Genomic DNA, 14,939 nt, shown 5'->3' on the forward strand with positions numbered 1-14,939 from the left:
AAGTGATTGTGACCCTGTACTTGACATTGGTGAGGCCACACCTCAAATACTGTGTTCAGTTTTGGGACTCTCACTATAAGAAAGACATTGAGGTGCTGGAGCGTTTCAAGAGAAGAGCAACAAAGCAGGCGAAGGGGCTGGAGCACAACCCTTATGAGGAGTAGCTGGGGCAACTGGGGTTGTTCAGCCTGGAGAAGAGGAGGCTGAGGGGAGACCTTATCACTGTCAACCTGAAAGGAGGTTGTTTTGAGGTGAGTGTTGGTCTTTTCTCCCAAATGACAGGTGATAGGATGAGAGGAAATGGTCTTAAGTTGCACCAGGGGAGATTCAGAATAGACATCAGGAAAAAATTCTTCTCTGAAAGGGTTGTCAGGCACTGGAACAGACTGCCCAGGGAAGTGGTTGAGTCAACGTTCCTGGAGGTATTTAAAATATGGGTAGATGAAGTGCTCGGGAAGATGGTTTAGTAGTGGACAGGTACAGTTGGACTGAATGATCTCAAAGGTCTTATCCAACCAAGTGGTTCTATAATTTTAAGGCAGGTCAGGCAGATGTGGTCAGTCAGAGGGGAGGTGGTGCTGCCGGCATGAGGCTGTAAGCACTGGCCTCAGAGAAGGTGTAGTCAAGCTTAACATTGTAAAGAAGGGATGTGCTAAGTACATTGAAACTGTGTAATAAGGAGTGGACTGAGGGATTACAGTTATTAAAGCCCATGTGTGTTTTCTAGGAATTTGGAAAATAGGACAATAGGAAGAAAGATTGGACACACAGCTGACAGAGCTCCACGGAACAGGCTGGATTTGCCCAGCGTGGAAGTCAGCAAGGAGGGGCTGGCTTCCACTTATTTCTCCCTGGGCTGCCTGGAATTAGCAGAAAGATATAATACCAGGGATCATTTCAAGGTTTTATCCTGCGTGTATCCTGGGGTATTTTAGTCTTGTAACTGTGAATAAACAAATTCTCTGTGTGAGTGTGAACAGCCATATCCTCTTCCTGAGGATATATTTGCTCATTGTAGACCCATAAAGGAGCTATATCTTCATCAGAGAGCCTTATTAATTTTGTGTAGACAACGTGAATAACATCAACATATCTTTCTTTTTCCTCTTGCCCCAGGAAGCAGAGTTGTCATGACAGCCATTTTGAAAGGCAGCATAAGTGATTTCGACAGCTTAGAATTTACTTTCTTTTAAGCTAGAAAACTCTGAGATCAGTCCCTGTACCACTGTGGATGTTGTCAGTAGACTAAAGAGTCTACTAAAGAGTCTACTCTACTAAAGAGTAAGGCAAATTTATAAACTAATATAGATTCATATGTACAGAAAGTATGAACAGAAGATGTTTGGAATTCCAGTTCCTGATAGAATATGAAGCTGTGTAAATAATCCAGTCTTTGAAATAAATAGCAAAACTTGTAGGGGTTTGAATACAGTTGGTTCTTGGCAACCAACACTCAACACTAGCATTTCTTACTGATTTCTAGATCTTGGAGCTGTCATCTTTCATAGTCTCATATGACTGCCAACATAAATCCTTCCATCTGTGGAAGATGGAAGGAGAGGTATGGTGAACTGCTCTCATAACTCATTTCAGGCTTTGCTTTCACTCCTTCCCAGTGTCTGCCATCAGCTAAGCTGGGTGCTTTGGGCAGTCGGTCAGGGAAAAACCAAGTTTCTATGCAAATTCAGACACACAGTTCTTACAGCTTCTTAGCGCTCTGGGGAACCTTAACTACAAATTTATCTATTAAGAAGCACAGTTTCAGGTCAATCTGAATTATTTTCCTGATTAGCTAAAGAATCTAAAGAATCATTGATTCACAGAACTTTACATGAGTTTTTTCAAACTTTACATGCTTGCTTTAGCCACTGTTGCTTGTCTGTGGTTTGGCTGCAAGCAATCTCATTTGTGGTGGTGGCTAGGTTGCTCCAGGGCTGAACACAGGCAATCCACAGAGTACAATAAATTCCTCCCCAGACAAGAGGAGATCCCGGCTTCTAGTCCTAGTAGCTGTAATGCAGCTGTGGAGCCATGCTTAATTTCTTACAGTCACTGGTGAAAGGCCTAGTCCAAACATATTCTATGACTTATTTTTCCTGAAGTTTTTGTTGAAATACAGTTTAAGAATCCACTTACATGGCAATGCCTTTGAATTTTATCTTGGCACAGGTGTGAACTCTTTCCAAGTCTACATGGCCTACAAAGATCTCTACCAAATGTCCGACAGCCAGGTATTGCTCTGAATACTTCTCGTTGCTGTGATCTCCCTTCTGTGATCTCCCTCTCAACACTGTGAACGCTCTCCATCTTAGTTGCTAAGATTGGGTTGCAGAGAAACGTTACAACTGCCCTGAGTGGCACTGGGGGAAATGTGCAGTGGAGAAGTTCTCTCTGGAGGGTCAGTGCTGAGCAGTGTTGAACACCTGTATTTGATCCTTCACATGTATGACATTCACCTTCTGCAAGGATTATCCGGTGTCTCCCAATACTGCAACTGCTCAGCACTGCTCAGAATTTTGCTGTGGAGTTCATTTTGCTGTTACTTTTCAAAAACTCTAGGTCAGAGAGGGAAGAAAAGACAAAGCACTTGGGGCAGTGGCAGTTTTGAGATTTCAAGACTTTCTTAGTTGCTGCAAACAGCTAAATGGTGTTGCTTTTGGGGGAAGGTGGCCTTTTCTTATCAGGACTGAAGATAACAATGAGTTTGTTTGTCCGGAGCTTGTTACACATTCCAGACTCTTCAAGTTTCCCATTCATAAGTATCAAGTCATTGTAAATGTATAATAACATCTGTTAGTAAAAATAATGTTTGCTTATTCAGTTGAGAAAATGTTTCTTTCTTACTTATTCCTAGAGCTGTAGCTCTCAGTCTCTTAAATAAATGTTGTTACACCTCCAGTCCATGTAGTTTTAATTGGAAATTTAGACTTAATAATATATGAATATTCTGTAAGAGGCAGTGCCTGTTAAATTCAACTCCCTGTTGGAATTCCCAGGAGAAGTACATCCAAATGTTTCATGTGCAGCTTGTCTAATGCCTGTTACCGTGTGTAAATATGGATATTCCGTGATTCTGTGTTGCAAGCTGTATATTCTGACCTATTCAATGGGTCCTAGTGCAGAAGTGGACACTAAGGAAACCGTACCTTCAGTATTTGATCTGTGTTTGGAAACTGGTCTTCAGTAATGCTGAAGTCTGGTTTGAACAGGGAACACGTTAGCAGAATACCTTTTGGAAAGGGAACTACTGAACTTCAGTAGATCTATGCTCAGAAATCCTCAGTAAAAGCAGTAGGATCAACTATTTCACTCCTTTATGGATGGAGAAAAAGGATGCTCTAGAGAAGATATTACAACTTTAAATTGCAGAATTGAAGATGTTGGTAAAAGCTTGACATTATGTGATCTAAGGAGATATTGTAAAATGCTTGCGCTTCAGGAAAGAGCTGTTTTAGCTGTACTAAAAGGACTGTAGCCCATGTGAATAATTCCATTTTAGATTTACTAAAACTATGGAAAAGAGACTACTCATTAAACTTTGGCCTGAGTGGGAGGGTGTGAAGAGGTAGCCTTGCAGTGCAAGGGACTGGGAGAGGCACCGTGTCCGACAGAGAGACAGCCTGGGTTGGGATTGTTCACCCTGTCTTGTTGCACAAGGGCAGAGGAGTGTCCTGGGACTGGCTGGTGTGTAAGGGGGTGGGTAAGTCAACACCCAGCAGTGAAGCTCTATCTCTGTTCGGAAAGCAGAGAGTGGAAAAGGGAGATAATTTGCTATTTGCCTAGATGAGTACCAGCATAGAAGGAGCAAAACTGAGGTGAACAGAGAGGTCTGAGTGTTATGTGTTTTCCTTATTCAGCAGTGTTTCCTTCTTTGTACTACCTGCAGCTTTATGAAGCCTTTACCTTCCTAAAAAGTCTTGGGGCTGTTATCCTGGTTCATGCTGAAAATGGAGACTTAATAGCTCAGGTGAGTGAACTGTCATTTTTGCTTTACTTTGTGAGAAGATAGGCAGAAGAGATGAGAAGTAAAACCCTCCACTTGGAATATGGGTAGGAGAAATGAACTACCTGGTAGGTGCCTTAATTGGGCCTGATGTCCTACACACGGCTGGTATAATCTCTGAGATGAGAGGATGGAGGCCGTTTTGCATGCTTTGGCAGAGCATTCGTGAGGTAGAGCAGCAATCCAGACGGCTCATTGCCTTGGCAGCAGATGGAGACTGTGTGAGAGGGGCAGAAGCATGCAAAAGCATCTACCAGCGTGAGCAGCATAGTGAGTTTAGAGTGGGTGGTAAAGCTCTCAGATCTATTTATTTTTGAGAATATTCTTATAAATATCTGAAATTTTAGAATAAAAAACCACTGTGATCTTCTAAACATTTAAAAAATGTCTGTTAAAGTGTAAATCACCCTCTCTGAAGATGCCTGTCAGAACTAGGAAACTGGGCTCAAATTCAGTATGTTCCATTAAAATGTCTTGCATACCCAATGCCTCTTTGCAGGTCAGGTCTCTTGTGTAGATACTGTCCTCACACTGCAGTGTGCCACAGCTCTGATCTGTGTGACAGAACCTCGAAGGAGGTATCCTAAGGACAGCAGTCGATAGTGAACCTCCTGCTGGTCATTCAGACGCTAGGATTCCCCTATAAAACAGAATGGGCAGGGTGGGTGGGTGTTGATATGGCTCTCTACATCTGTGGCGGATGAATCTTTTAAGGCTGTCACAGAGATGTCTCCCTCCTGTGATCCCTTGTACATGTGTAGAGTCCTTCTGAGGTCTGTGAGGCTCCAAGTGAGCCAACTGATTTATGTACTGAGTTTTTTATCTGCTGGCTTATCTGCTAAGGATTAGGCTGCAGCCTAATCAGGCTCTGCAGGGAAATTGCAGTAGTTAAAAAAAAAAGGGAAGCCACCTTGTCTCCCGGTTAAGGGAGAACCTCAAGTGTTTCAGTGTCTGGACAGTGTGTAAGGGCTTTTGCCTACAAGGGTTTATTTTGTTGTTTTTCCCTCTGTGGGATTCTACAGTTTGTCTGCCTGGTAGGAATTTACCCTCTTTGAGAGTCTTTTTTTGCCCTTGCCCTTCAAGTTGGGCTAAAATAACCACTGGGCTCAAAAGTTACTAGTGAGGAGTCAACAAGACAATAAGAGTGCAGTTGTGTCCTTCCCCCACAGAAACCGTCATTTGGATTCAAGAGGGAAAAAAACTTCCTATGAGTCTAGCATGATTTAAAACTACTAAAACATATAATTTGTGGTTTTAATACAATATAAAACATTGAGTACAATGAAAATTATTAATAAGAAACAGCAAATCAGTACTACTATAGCAATAGCAAAAAGAAACAAATCAAAGTTCATCCGATATTTTGAAATGTTCCCCTTTAACATCAAGGCACAGTCATGGAATTGCATTTCTGATAGAAATCTCTCTCAGTTAATTTTTTTCTTTGATCAGCTTTAATGTGCAGCCATGTAATAATAGCATACATTATTAGGAGAAAAGAATGTGGTAAAGAAATGTAAATTATGTTATACATCAACATAGTTCTTCACCATTGCCACATCTTGTAAAATCAGTCTTCCCTTATGCTTTTATTTAAAAGGATTATTTGGATAGCAAAAAGAAAGATGCCTGTGGGGTTGTTTTGCAGGACTGTCCTGTGTGAAAATCCAAATTTGATCTTATCAAACAAATATTCTATCTTATTAGCACTATCAAATCCTCTTACGGTGGGTAATTTTGTCACGTGATCTGATTTTATGACTTCCTTCAAGATACAAATCTATCCTACTTTGTGTGCCATTCTTTGCCGTCTTTCTATTTTTTTATATTATATGGTTGCAACTTTAGTTTTTGTTGTATTTTAATTATATGAAATCTTTAACTGGCATTGTTCTGAGCTGTTGCATTAATGATTTAGAACAGCTGTTTTTAAAAATATCTATGAAACATGATTTTCTAACCAAAATAGTTTTAACTACGGAGTCAGATTAATACATTCCTATTAATGCCTCTTCAGCCTTGATTGATGGCTGCAAAGGCAAAAGTATATGTGAATATTAACTTGTTCAGGTTTTGCTGGAATTATGCTGTTAATGTGTGAGCTTTTCACCCTCGGGGACCTGTGATCAAATATTTATTAGATGACACAGGAAGGTATGTTTGGTAACTTCATCCTGGCCTCTGGGGGTCATTTCTCTATATCAGCAAGTCATTACATTTGTTGAACTCTGCTCATTAGAGAGCTATGGGCAGGGCAGGCCAAGGTTGGAGGTACATCAACAGCTCTAGTCTCACTTCTGCTCTGCTGGCAGACCTGAACCGGCTTCAGATCAGAAGTGGTTGCCCACCATTTTCTACAAAAACAGAAATTTATTCCAATATCCTTGCTTGGCCTTAAATTAAAAGATAGGTGAAACTTTTTATTTAGTTTTAAAAATTGATGTCACTTCTGCGAAGCTGGATAGCACAGATTTTTTTCTGACAAACCTCTGCTGGCCCAAGGATGGGCTTTTGGGCATGGCTGCAGTGCCCTGACAACAAAAGTTTAAAGAAGGTAACAGTGCTTCATGGATTGCATCTAGAGAGGAACATCTGCAAGTAAAGAAAGAATTTCTGGCTGGAAGTATCCATAATTACTAATATTGATTGAACCCTATTCCCTGGGCTGGTGTCTTGGTGTCAAATAAGACTTTCAGGAAGGCAGAGGAAATTTCTGATGGTGCAGCCCAACAGCTTGAATGCAAATGCGTTCTATCATGCTGCAGCAACAAATGTTCTCCTGAAATCCGATCTGGCTACATGGAGCACACACTAGGGTGGCATGGGACCAAGTTTAGAGCCAGTGTTTTCAGTCGTCCTCCCCCAGCCGGAGGCTTATGCAGCTGCATTTTCACAGACAACAAAGAGGCAGTCAGATAACATGGCTCTTAATCTGCCAGAGAATGCCTGGTGCAAGGGTCTCATCCTGGAGTGGTTGTCAGCATTTATCTGCTATGTTGCAGGAACAAAAGCGTATCCTGGAGATGGGAATCACTGGACCTGAGGGACATGCCCTAAGCAGGCCCGAGGAGGTAAGAGACTTGACATATTTTGTCATTCGTGGGATTACTTTGGGCACGTAGTATCAGAACTTGGTTGCTGTATGTGCAGATGATAGATCGATGCATGGGGAAAGCCAACAATCTGCTGCTCCCACAGTCCCTTCCAGCTCCTTCAGGCTGTTTGTTTGCCTGAAATACCCTTTTGCTGCTGCATCAGGTGTGTTCCCTTGGTCCAGGGATGAACATGGCCTTGCACAGTCAGGTGTCACAGCTCCTGCTGCCCTGGCACAGGTGTGCATGTATTTTTGAGTGTGATCCTTGTGATTTGATTCGTAATGACGAAAAGTGGGCTTAGCAGGGTAAAAGACAGCAGTGCAGCTTGTGGATTAGGCTTTGGAGTAACTTTATTCATTAAAATGCTTTGGCTGAAAACCTCCTGTAAGATACACGAATGCATATATATTAATACTATGCATATGAATCCATATTTATGTCAGCAGATACATTTGTAGTAGAAATGCAGACGGTAGGAATGCAAATATGTGAGAATGGAAAGATGCTGTGAGACAGCTCAGTTTATGCAACTCTTACAATAAAGCCAGGCTCTGGCAAGGATCATGTCAGGCATCTGGAAAGGGTTTCTTTAATAAGAAGGAAAAGGTAGAGATGTTCATGTCCCTTAAAGTATGTAGTTCAGACTGTTAGTGAGATGGTAGAGGGCAGTAGTAGGAAGTGGCTGCTTTCCTTGAAGAATAAAGAGACAAAGCCCTGGGGATTTGTGGCTATACTTGAAGAGAATGTTGTGGTTTGCAGATCTTTATATAACCTCTCCCCAAGGCAAAAGGAATCAGCTTAATTGGTCACATTCTTCTCTTGAACTGTTTATGTACTTTTTCATTTTGCTGTTTAACTTCCACCTAAATTATTCTAAAAGAATGGATTTGTTTCCTTTAAATGAGAAGAGTCGTCTAAGGAAAATTTGCATTTGTGGTTTCCAGAAAGGAATGTTATGTCTTTCAGACTGTGCCATCTGACCACCTTAGCCCCAGTGCGGAGTTAGAGAGGTCCTGCCTCCTTCACATATCTTCTATAGGTGGTTTGGGGGCTTCTGAAGCAACTGTTGTGATAGAAGTCCTAGGAGAACCTGAAGTGACAGTCTTATATTAAAAACAAACAAAAAAAAAAACCCAAAAAACCCCCATAAAACTGTGAGGAGTTAAGCCATGTGGTTTTAGAAGGACTAAAGTGCTAAACTTTTCTAGCTCAACTATTTGAGAAATTTCTGCACCATCAAACCACTTCACAATAGAGTTTTAGATATTAAAATGCCAATACTGTGAGTCCATCCAGGAAGGAGTTATAAAATGTAAGTGGAGAACGGAGTCTCCAGAGCCCTGAGAGACACTGCTTCTCTGTCTGAAGACAACTGCTTTGTGTGTCTACATCCCTGGTGGCTCCCTAGAAGGAGATTGCCTTTACACTTGCTCACAGAAGGGACTTACTGGGCAATGCTTCAAAGGCTTGTATGGATTATAGACTAAATTCAGTCCCAGTGCTAAAGTTGCTGTTTGAGAATATTTTGCACTCCCTGTTATCTTAACCTTATGTAAAGATTTCATAGGGTAAGCTGCCAGGAAGAGCTCGGAGGTTGTCTCCGAGCGTAGTGTTTCCTTGCTTCATTCTCCTTCCAACTGCACAGTAGAAGTCTGAAGAAGAAAGGTGGGAGGGAGGTAAGGAGGACCCCCATCAGCTGCTTGGACACAACCTTTCCTGGGGTGCAGGGAGCTGTACTAGTGCCAGGGCAGCTGTACTGTGTTGACAAGCCCAGCCTGGCTGTGTGGTTACTCCTATTGTGAAGTGTGTAAAGTTGGGTTAGCTCCCTGTTTACCAGTACTGTGTCTCTCTCTATGGAAAAAGAGAATCAATCCCTGGAGAGTTATTGCTAAACAGTTGGAAATAGGGCTCAGTCCTCCAATTCTTTTTTTCTCCAATCTGCTTTTGCATTTAACTTTTTTTTGCTTTCCTCCTTGTTTTCCTCAGCTTGAAGCAGAAGCAGTTTTCCGTGCCATCACCATTGCCAGTCGAATAAACTGCCCAGTGTACATCACCAAAGTGATGAGCAAGAGTGCGGCTGATATCATTGCACTGGCGAGAAAGAAAGGTAAGAGACTTCCTATTGTCCCGCAAACTTATTTTTTTTGTTGTTGTTGAACAGAAACTCAGTGGAGAAACCTGTACAACTTGATCCATATCTAAAGATATAGGGAGAGATTACTGAAGGTTACATCGTCACAGGCTCTAAACATTTATGATTGAGAAAGTTGAAGGGAAATCCTATGTCTTTTTTGGTTCAGAAACTCTCCCCACAAACTGTCCCTTGAAGACTGTGTTGTAACTGTTCTCTATCCTGTCTTTCCTTTTACCTTCCTGTTGGACCACTGTATATCTGTTAATGGGAGGGAGGGAGATATTTTTTCTTCTTAACAGGATCTAGTACAACCTCTGTGGCTTTTGGGGATATTTCAGGGTATTTCCCTCTGAGAAGTCACTTGGGCAGTGAACCTTTGTTTAGAGATGCCTGGCCTTGCTGCTGGAGGCTCACCCCGTCAGATGTGCGCTGGGGACATCTGCAGTTGACATTGTTTGCTGGGGCTATGGAGGGATCCAGGTTACAAATCATGCAAAAGGGACTTGTGAGCCTGGAGGGAGCTGCTTTCAAAGCTGCATTTGCAAGTCAGTACTGTTCTGCTGTTTGATGCTACGAAGTGTGTGAACAATATGGAAAAGCCAAAGAGGAAAATATCATCGTGATATTTATATTCTTGGAGACTTGGAGTATGGTTCTGAGGACCATATGCTGCTATCTGCTGGTGCTGTGCCCAACCTGGGGGTAGTAAAAAGGCATCTGTCTGCTGGAGCCCATCCTCCACCTAAATGCACTCTGAATTGGAGCAACAGAGAGAATATGGCTGTGATTAAAACAGTACAAATTAAAACCAGATCTGAACTGTCTCTTCTGGATTAGAAAGGGAGCTTTGTAAATATGCTGATCAAAAGCTTGTATAGCTCAGAGAGCCTCCTGATTATTTTTTTATCATATAGACAAACCCAGGGCAGCTTAATTTTCTGGGAGCTACGCTGGCCATGTAGGAATGTGTAAACTACACACATGGCTTTATGCAGCAAGGAGTATAATGTGCTAAAGAGAGAGTGGTTTGTAATCAGTTCCTGTATATCCCTGATTTCCCCAAGGTCCCCTTGTTTTTGGAGAGCCGATCACTGCCAGCTTGGGGACAGATGGGACACATTACTGGAGCAAAAACTGGGCCAAGGCTGCAGCTTTCGTGACCTCACCACCTCTGAGTCCCGATCCTACCACTCCAGATCACTTAAATTCGCTCTTAGCATGGTAAGACTTTCATTTTTTTTTTACAGGCTTATGGTCAGGCAAATGCAAAAGCCACATGGGATGAAGCATTTAGGGCTCAGCTCAGTTTCCTTTAGACCAGTCTCATATGCAAAACAGCTGAGAAAGGACACAGAAAACTAGGGATGGTTTATATCCCTGTGTTTAGGCTGGCAGGCATGGACTCTCCAGCTCTTGGTTAGTGTGACAGAGAGGCAACTGCTGGCTATTCAGGGACTAATTCTTTCTCTTTCTGCATTTCAAGTGATTCCTACTTGTACAGCTGGATAGTCTTTAAGCCAGGACTTCAAATTAGCTTTCTTCCTTTACTCCACCCAAATTGTTAATATATGATCAGATGGCATCCTCACTGTCCAGCATAAGCAACAACCTGGTGGATGGGCCCCAGTCTGTGAGAACAGACTCCATTTTAATTCCTGGTCAACCTGACAAGCACAGCTCCTGAAATCAGGGTTGTCCCTGAATACAGAGATACCTAGAACTGAGAAAACTTTTCGTCGTGATGTTTGTGAAAGCCGGTGAGGGGTTGTAAACCGTGAGCACTTCTGAGAATTAGACTGTCCTAAACTAAATTGTGTTTGTAGCAGAGTTTCAGTGGGTTTAGCTCTGATGTATTGAAAACTTCCGACTTTGTGGTTTGTCTGCTTCTGGGATGGACCAAAATCATACAAGTTTACTTATATTTAGTTCTCGTAGCCTTGATTTTACTTTTAGCTCACCTTGTGTCTTTATGTGTTCAAGGGTCCTCAAGAGCAAAGATAAGTGGTACATATAGAGAAGGTGTGTTACGCAGGTGAAAGAAGCCAGAGTGGGACTCAGGTGGAGGCAGTCTGGTGACGAGGCCATCACTTGACAGGATAGGGATATGGGCTGACTGTCTTCAGGTTGGCAGGGAGAGGGTTATCACTAAAGACAAGAAAAGAATGTGGACAGCATAGGCAGAAGTGTATTTCTTCTATAGAAAAGAAGACCTCAGCAATGCCTTGCCAGCAACCCAGACCATAAACCCATCCCTGAAAGTATTTCCCGCCTGTAGCTAACTGTGGGTCTTCTTTAACTTAAGCAAAAGACCATCTGCTTTGAAATGATACAGAAATTCACAGCTAAAGTCCCGCCAGGACTGATGACAGAAATTATTTTCCATAATTGAACTTTCTGTTCCTTAAAATAAGGACAAGAAAGAAAAATTACTTTTCTGGTCTGATCCGTCACTATCAGTGCTGTAAAGAGGGAAGCTCATTGTGTGAGGGTAAGGCTCTTAGCCAGCTCTTAGCCATTTGAGTATCAAAATATTTTTCTCTTTACTCTATCAGACATGGCTATATGCTTTCTAGAACAATCCCAGAATAATAGTATGTGGGTCAAAACAGATTAACTAAAATAACAAGAGAATTTTTAGAACTGGAATCCAAATAATGACTTTTTTTAACACTAACATCAGAAAGACAAACTGAGGAGTCACAGAAGTTTTCATTATCTCTCAAGCATGCAAAAATGGCTTTTTATTCTAGTGGCTTAAAGTCCTAGATCTTAAATGACAGCAGCTTAGCCTGCTTTCAGTTTTAATACTTTAAATCTATACTGTGAAACTAAAAAAAGAACTGTATATTTTAGCAGTCTGCCATGCATTTGTGGGGGATTTTGTGCAAGGATGATGGTAAAGACAGTATTCAGCTTTTCTATTGCACTGTTCATTAGGAGACAAATATTTTACATTCATTTACATTCTTCCTCTGCAAGTACGTAGCATACTACTTGTGCTGTTTTCCACAGAACGTAATGATTTTTCACTGAGAAGCTAAGTGTGTAAAAATCAAGCATGTCTTGTGGAGTTTGCAGGTTGGATTTGCCTCATGAGATTTGGTCCTTGTTTCATCAGTGGGCCATGCACCTGAGATAGCTTGTATCTTCCATGGTGTACTACTGCATTATTGCCTCTGTGATATGCTGTCTCTTCTCATCTAGAGATGTGAGATCTTGGTGCTTTGTGGAAGATGTAACCTGCTATGAAAGCCTTGTTTATGGTGAAGAATAAGATGGTGAAATATTGATATGGCAATTAAAGATACATATATGTCCACTGCTAATTCCCGCTGCCCACTCTATTGGAGGTGTTTTCCATGGTGATGCCTTCTTGTCGGTCAGTTTTTTAGCTGATCTGATGCTCATCTCCCATTTGGCACTAGAGTATTATCTAAAAAGGAGGAGTGTCCGTGTGGTTAACCAGGAGGTGTTGGACTTGCTTCTGCTTCAGTAGCCTTCTCTTGATTAGACAAGTGCAGTGCAGTGCGTGTCATTAAATGTCATTAAACATCAGAGGAGAGAGAAAATAGAATTCAGCGGAAGCACTTCTTTTTATCTTTTGGGTGTAGGGATTAATAGCTTGGTGTAAGAAGTGCAACGTAACTGCAGGGAAATGGGCAGTGATACAGGGCCTGGCTGTGACATTCATGTTTTGATGACTGTATTCATTGGAGTGCAGCAAATAGGGAGAGGGTAAGCCACAAGAAGCTAGGTAGCAGAAGAGCAACAGAAAGGAAGAAATGGTATTGCAATCTTCTGACATTATTGTTGTGTTAGAATAAATGAATGTTTAACTGATGGATTTAGTTTAATCCTATGGACTAACACCAGGCAGTCATTAATAATCTGGAATAGCTAAAACATAGCTGCCTTTTCACTATTATATACCTGGATTTGGCTTCTGCTAAAAACTGTATGGGTGGATGGATGTGAACATGGTGAAGAACTAGAAAAGAGGCCAAAGGTTATTTGTCAGCAGTCATTAGGGTCGGCAGTCCAGAAATTTGCATCAGAATTACTCATGTGTGACACTTTTTTCTCCTATAGCTGGTTGTTTGTTAGCTTGCTGGAATCTAAATTTATGGACAGAATAGTTCAGATGTTTCAGAGATGGAACTTAGATATAAAGAAAAGGATGACAGGCTCTTGGGGACACCACCCTTCTGGAGTGACAGAAGAGAAACTGCAGTGAATGTCTTTGACTCCTATAAGCTTAATCAAGACCTAAACCCGTCAGCTCTTTCTTGTGGCTATTGAAGAACCTTCCTTTTTGTCATTTTTGCAAGATTTTGCATATTTATTATGTTCTTCCTCCATATTCACAAGAATGGTGGCGATCCAGTTCTGCTCTCTGCAAAAAAAATTCTCTGGGCTGAAAAAGACTTCTTAAATAAAAGCATTACTATTCACTAGCCCTTTCTGTGTTTTACTTCATGCCTTTTTCTGTGTAAAACCTTTAAGTTATATAAATCTAGAGCATATGTTTGACTTGAGCTATGCCTTTCTTTGTTTACTACCTGATAAAAAAACTTTCATTTCTTTCTTAATTATCATGGTTCTGCTTTGGAAGAAAAGAAATATTTGGGTAAGAATTGCAAGAAAAATGTATATGCAGGGGAGAAATACAAGGAAACGAGCTTGATGCTCCTGGCTTTGCACTGTAAAATCTGCTGTTATTTTTCAGCATAGTTATAAATTTACCTTGAGAGTGGCAGACATTTTATATATGCTTCTGATAATTTCCTTAATCCTGGAATAATCCTTCGCCCTGGTTAGTGGGCTTGTGCCTGATCTCTGTCAATAAACAGCTGGAAACGTGAGTGAGCTGTAATCTGGGGGTTCAGGGTGTTCCTGGGGGAAAGCGGAGATGTTCAGTGCTATTGTTACTCTTCAGTGATCTGAAGCCAATGTGTAAAGGCTGCTGGCATGATTTGCAGCCTATACCTCCAGTGTGTAGGCTCAAAAGGTTCATTCACAACTAGTCTGAGACCAAGGTGACTTTGGTGACGCCTAGTCTAAACCTTCTGCGTGTTAACTCCACAGTGGGGACCTGCAGGTGACGGGAAGCGGACATTGCCCTTATAGCACTGCTCAGAAAGCCATTGGAAAGGACAACTTCACTATGATTCCTGAAGGTGTCAATGGAATTGAGGAAAGAATGACTGTTGTCTGGGACAAGGCTGTAGTAAGTAATTACTTACTTTTATGGACTAAAAGGAAATTGAGTGTTGGCTGAATAATGAAAGCCAGGAGACTCTAAGTACTTAAGTGACTTTCTAATCTATTTCTGAGAATTCTCTAAGAGAACGCTACTAAAAGGTGAATTGTTTATTTCAAAAACCTTCTACATTTTTACTAGCTGAGAGCTTTGTTGAACTTTTGACAGTGCAACACCATCCTGTTTTATTAGACCTGAGGCTTCACAGACTCCACTGCTGAATTTTCCAGTTGTGTCAGGGTGGGTGCTTCTCAGAGATGTAAGATCTCGAGCAGTTTAATGATTTTGAAGTGGACACTATATGAATGTGATGAATGGATTGTTTGAATTTGGGAAGTGTCTCATCATTTTTGAGAGATTACAATTGGATGGCACCTGAGCCTGAAGCTAGGCTATAAAATGCTTTGAAGGAGAACATCACACGTAATCCATACTGGCATATTTTGC

At 41.5% G+C, this 14,939-nt stretch overlaps 2 protein-coding genes across 6 annotated transcripts in view; one reads left to right on the top strand and one right to left on the bottom strand.

The window, feature by feature from the left end:
- CRMP1 (collapsin response mediator protein 1) overlaps positions 1-14,939 on the top strand; it is a 50,299-nt gene that overhangs the window by 27,328 nt on the left and 8,032 nt on the right. For both annotated transcript variants that reach the window (XM_009564682.2, XM_054065128.1), the window contains exons 5-10: positions 2,170-2,231; positions 3,887-3,967; positions 7,006-7,074; positions 9,085-9,205; positions 10,297-10,453; positions 14,318-14,459. In XM_009564682.2, the coding sequence (XP_009562977.2) occupies positions 2,170-2,231; positions 3,887-3,967; positions 7,006-7,074; positions 9,085-9,205; positions 10,297-10,453; positions 14,318-14,459 (632 nt within the window). The remainder of the gene's footprint in view (positions 1-2,169; positions 2,232-3,886; positions 3,968-7,005; positions 7,075-9,084; positions 9,206-10,296; positions 10,454-14,317; positions 14,460-14,939) is intronic.
- EVC (EvC ciliary complex subunit 1) overlaps positions 8,164-14,939 on the bottom strand; it is a 72,625-nt gene continuing 65,849 nt past the window's right edge. The window contains exon 22 of one of the 4 annotated variants that reach the window (XM_054065125.1): positions 8,164-8,188. In XM_054065125.1, the coding sequence (XP_053921100.1) occupies positions 8,179-8,188 (10 nt within the window). In that variant the 3' untranslated portion in view covers positions 8,164-8,178. Of the gene's footprint in view, positions 8,189-10,510; positions 11,378-14,939 lie in introns of those variants that run through there. The other 3 variants (XM_054065127.1, XM_054065121.1, XM_054065122.1) reach the window with 3 other exon arrangements.

The sequence above is a fragment of the Cuculus canorus genome, chromosome 4, assembly GCF_017976375.1.
Source record: "Cuculus canorus isolate bCucCan1 chromosome 4, bCucCan1.pri, whole genome shotgun sequence".
Lineage (NCBI taxonomy): Eukaryota > Metazoa > Chordata > Aves > Cuculiformes > Cuculidae > Cuculus > Cuculus canorus.